Below are 3,547 nucleotides of genomic sequence, written 5' to 3' on the forward strand. Positions count from 1 at the left end.
TGTGATGAGGATTGGGGCAACAACATAGGGATAAAACAACAAAGCCATAACCATACTTCAATTACTGCGGATCTCAACAGTATAAATAGTGCTCAGGAATTACAATTCTCCAAGCCAAGAACTAGAACTGCCAGCAATTGAACTTCGACTGAGCTGCAATCCCATTCATCAAGGTAAAAAAAAAAATTTGCAGTGTATATTATCTTCTTAATTTTTCTTTTGACAGGAGAGAACAAACAATATCCGTGAGTCATTGGGTAAAGACACCTGGGGATTGACCTTCTGAGGTGACCTTCACCATCGCTTGATCTCGCCGTCGTCAAGACGTTGCTCCGGCACGTCCCCTGCGTCTCTATTCCTATCGCGCTAGGTGATGAAGAAGAACGCCTTCCACAACTGCTTGGGTTCATGCCGCCGGCCGCCATCACCGGGGGCAAAAAGCTGCTGGTACGCCGCCGGACACATGCTCACGAACTGCCACGCAATTGCTGCGGGGAGTACCAATTTGATGCTTTTGCACTCCAATGTGTCGTAGTTGCAGTCACTCCATTCCTCTAAACTTTTGACTCCGAGCCTGCCCCAATGACCGTGGCCACGGTTGCGAATAGGATTTTCTCCTGACTTACCGACGAAGTCGTGTGCCCTGACTCTTGTCTTCGCTTTCACGTGTTCTAGGAGTTCGTCTGTGCACTGCGGGATCGTCGCCGGAGGACCGAGCGCTTGGACCGACCGCCGGCAAGCTCGACAGGGAGGAAAGCTTGTTGAGGACTCACTTCGTTCGTGGACAGAGGTACCAAAATGACGAATCTTTACTCTAATCTATACTCTGCTTTGCATTTAAATAGAGAATGCATAGAGCCCTGCGCCATTACTCTTTCCCATGTATGCTATGCGTGTGTCAGTATATGTGCATCTTGTGTAGTAGGTAGAAACCACTGATTTGTTTTCTTATTTCCCCTTGCCACGTGGGTGTATATACATGAACATATATATGACACATCATTGTGGTCCATGTGAAAATAGATATGGGGTACATATATATATAATATGTGTTTTAATGCCTTTGCTTTTGCATGGATATACATATATATATAAATAACATTCCACTGCTAGCGTGAATGTACATATATTAATATATAATATGTTTAATTCACCAACTTGCTTGATTAAATGAATCACATATATAATGTATATACGTGGCGTGTGTTGGCTTTGTTCATTGCCCTTTGCCTTTTTTCTTCACTGTTTGCATGGGAGTATACATAGTACTCCACTTGGCGTGAGTACATCTCACACACACACTACCATACTATATACACATGCGTGGTCAATATTTGCTTTAACTTGCATATGATGCACACATAATATATAAAGGACTATTTAAGTAGTGTGCATGAACATGTACACATATGTAGCATGCGATTTGCTCCAATATTTCACGGCCATGTATTATGCACACACATAATATATACAATCTATATTCGCCTCATATATGTTCTGTGCGTATACTTGCTTCCCATAACACCGTGGTATGTATATACATATAATACATATTATATGGGTTGCCTTGTGCACATATCATCACGTGAAAAATTTCCTTGAATAGTTTCATGGCGACTTCAGACCTATAACTTTGTCCTTGCTTTATAAATTTTGGACAACTTTCGAACTTGACATCTTGGTCCTTAATGCAGATTCATACACCGCAAGCTATTTTTGAAGGATGGTAGTGTTTTGGGAAACCGTGGGAGCCGATCAGAAGAGGAGGCTCAAAGTATCAAGTGACGAGACTGGAAAAGATAGCATGTCGTTCATCGTTTACCCACCAATGACGTCGAGAACTCGTCTTACCCAGATACCGCCATATAAAGTGGAAAATTGGACCCATGAACTTGGATGAAGTTGTTGTCAAAGGGCTTCCCGTTATCTGTTAAGATATATCGCGGGATACCAAATCGATAGACGATGTGGACACGGAGAAAGTCTGCAACATTTTCTTTCTTCACCTCCTTCAATGCCACGGCTTCAGCCCATTTTGAAAAGTAATCGGTGGCAGCTAATATGTAGGCATGCCCTGCAGATGACTTAGGCGTAATTGGGCCAACCACATCAAGTCCCCAAGCATCAAATGGCCAAGATGCAACTGTTGGGTGTAGAGGTTCTGGTGGCTGATGAATAAAGTTTGCATGATATTGACAAGCTTGGCACCTTCGGGCATAGTCTATGCAATCCTTTACCATTGTAGGCCAATAATATCCCCTCTCATCTCTTCATAGGTACTTTCAACCGATATGGGGGCAAACCCTGTATGAAATTTGAAATGGAGGAAGCTAGACAATACTCCTTGGCACGAGTAAAAACGGCCTCATATCTTTCAAGGCTCCTTGGCACGAGTTGAAACGGCCTTATATCTTTAAGTTGTAGTGTCGAGACTTTCTTGCACTATATACTTTCGAGTGTTATATGCTCTCAAATGGTGTACAAGCAAGTCTCGAGGGGGCATTTGTAGACACTTAAATTTTGATAAATATTGATTATTTATCAATATTAGAATATTTGAATATATTTTGGATAATATTGATATTATCTAATTTGTTAATTAGATAATATCAAAAGAGTTTGAGCTTATCAAAACTCTCTATCCTACAACTATAAATAGAGCCTTTCACTTCTATGTAATCACACACATCCTAGGAAAAGTGATGTAAACATCTAGAAAAATATTATTCAGGATCACAATAAAAATGTGATACTGAAAGTAGAAGTCTCTCCTCCATAATGATCATGCCTATGCCTATTGATCCAAACCTCCATTGAAGATCAAGCCATTTGAACCCGGAGGCCCTTCAAGAAGAACAAGCTATATATACAAGCCCTTCTTTGAAGATCAAGCCACTTGAAACCCGGAGGCCCTTCAATGGTAGAGTGTTCAAGGCATCAATTGAAGAATCAGAGGATATCCAGAGACATGTACCCACACCGCATTGATACTTGATATGTAATTCGGAACTTTGAATTTCTATATTTTAATTCAATTTTCTTTGTTTACAGCAAGCATCACATATTTGATCTTTCTTGTAAACAATGTCGGGTAGACCTTCAACGAGTTTGTTTCTTGCTAGCTTGTTGATAGTCTTGAAGTTTAGATGATTCAACTTCTTATGTCATTCCCAACTTGTTGCGTGTGAGTTGTTTGCTAATAGGCACACTGATTCTTTTGTTGTGTTCCAATCCACCACATACATATTTTTCTTCCTTATTCCTTCGAGCACAACTTCTCCCGAGGAATTATCCTTCACTTGGCATTTGTCCTTGAAGAACTCTACTAGATATCCTTTGTCACAAAATTGACTTGTACTTAACAAGTTGAATTTTAGACCTTCAACAAAGGATACATCTTCAATTTTCAAGCCATTTCGAAATATTTTACCGATTCCTTTTGTTATGCCGTATTGTTCATTTCAACCGAATACGACTTTTGGTCCATCGACATTTTTAAGATTCACAAGACTAGATTTATTTCTAGTCATGTGTCTAGAACGTCCAC

The 3,547-nt window shown here is 40.3% G+C and overlaps 1 protein-coding gene across 1 annotated transcript; it reads right to left on the reverse strand.

Moving 5' to 3' along the window:
- Positions 1-1,847: 1,847 nt before the first annotated feature.
- LOC109160484 (protein NYNRIN-like) lies at positions 1,848-2,240 on the reverse strand. The gene has a single exon (XM_019308771.1). The coding sequence runs from the start codon at positions 2,238-2,240 to the stop codon at positions 1,848-1,850; it is 393 nt and encodes a 130-aa protein (XP_019164316.1).
- Positions 2,241-3,547: the final 1,307 nt, after the last annotated feature.

Source organism: Ipomoea nil, unplaced genomic scaffold, assembly GCF_001879475.1.
Source record: "Ipomoea nil cultivar Tokyo-kokei standard unplaced genomic scaffold, Asagao_1.1 scaffold2848, whole genome shotgun sequence".
Taxonomy (NCBI): domain Eukaryota; kingdom Viridiplantae; phylum Streptophyta; class Magnoliopsida; order Solanales; family Convolvulaceae; genus Ipomoea; species Ipomoea nil.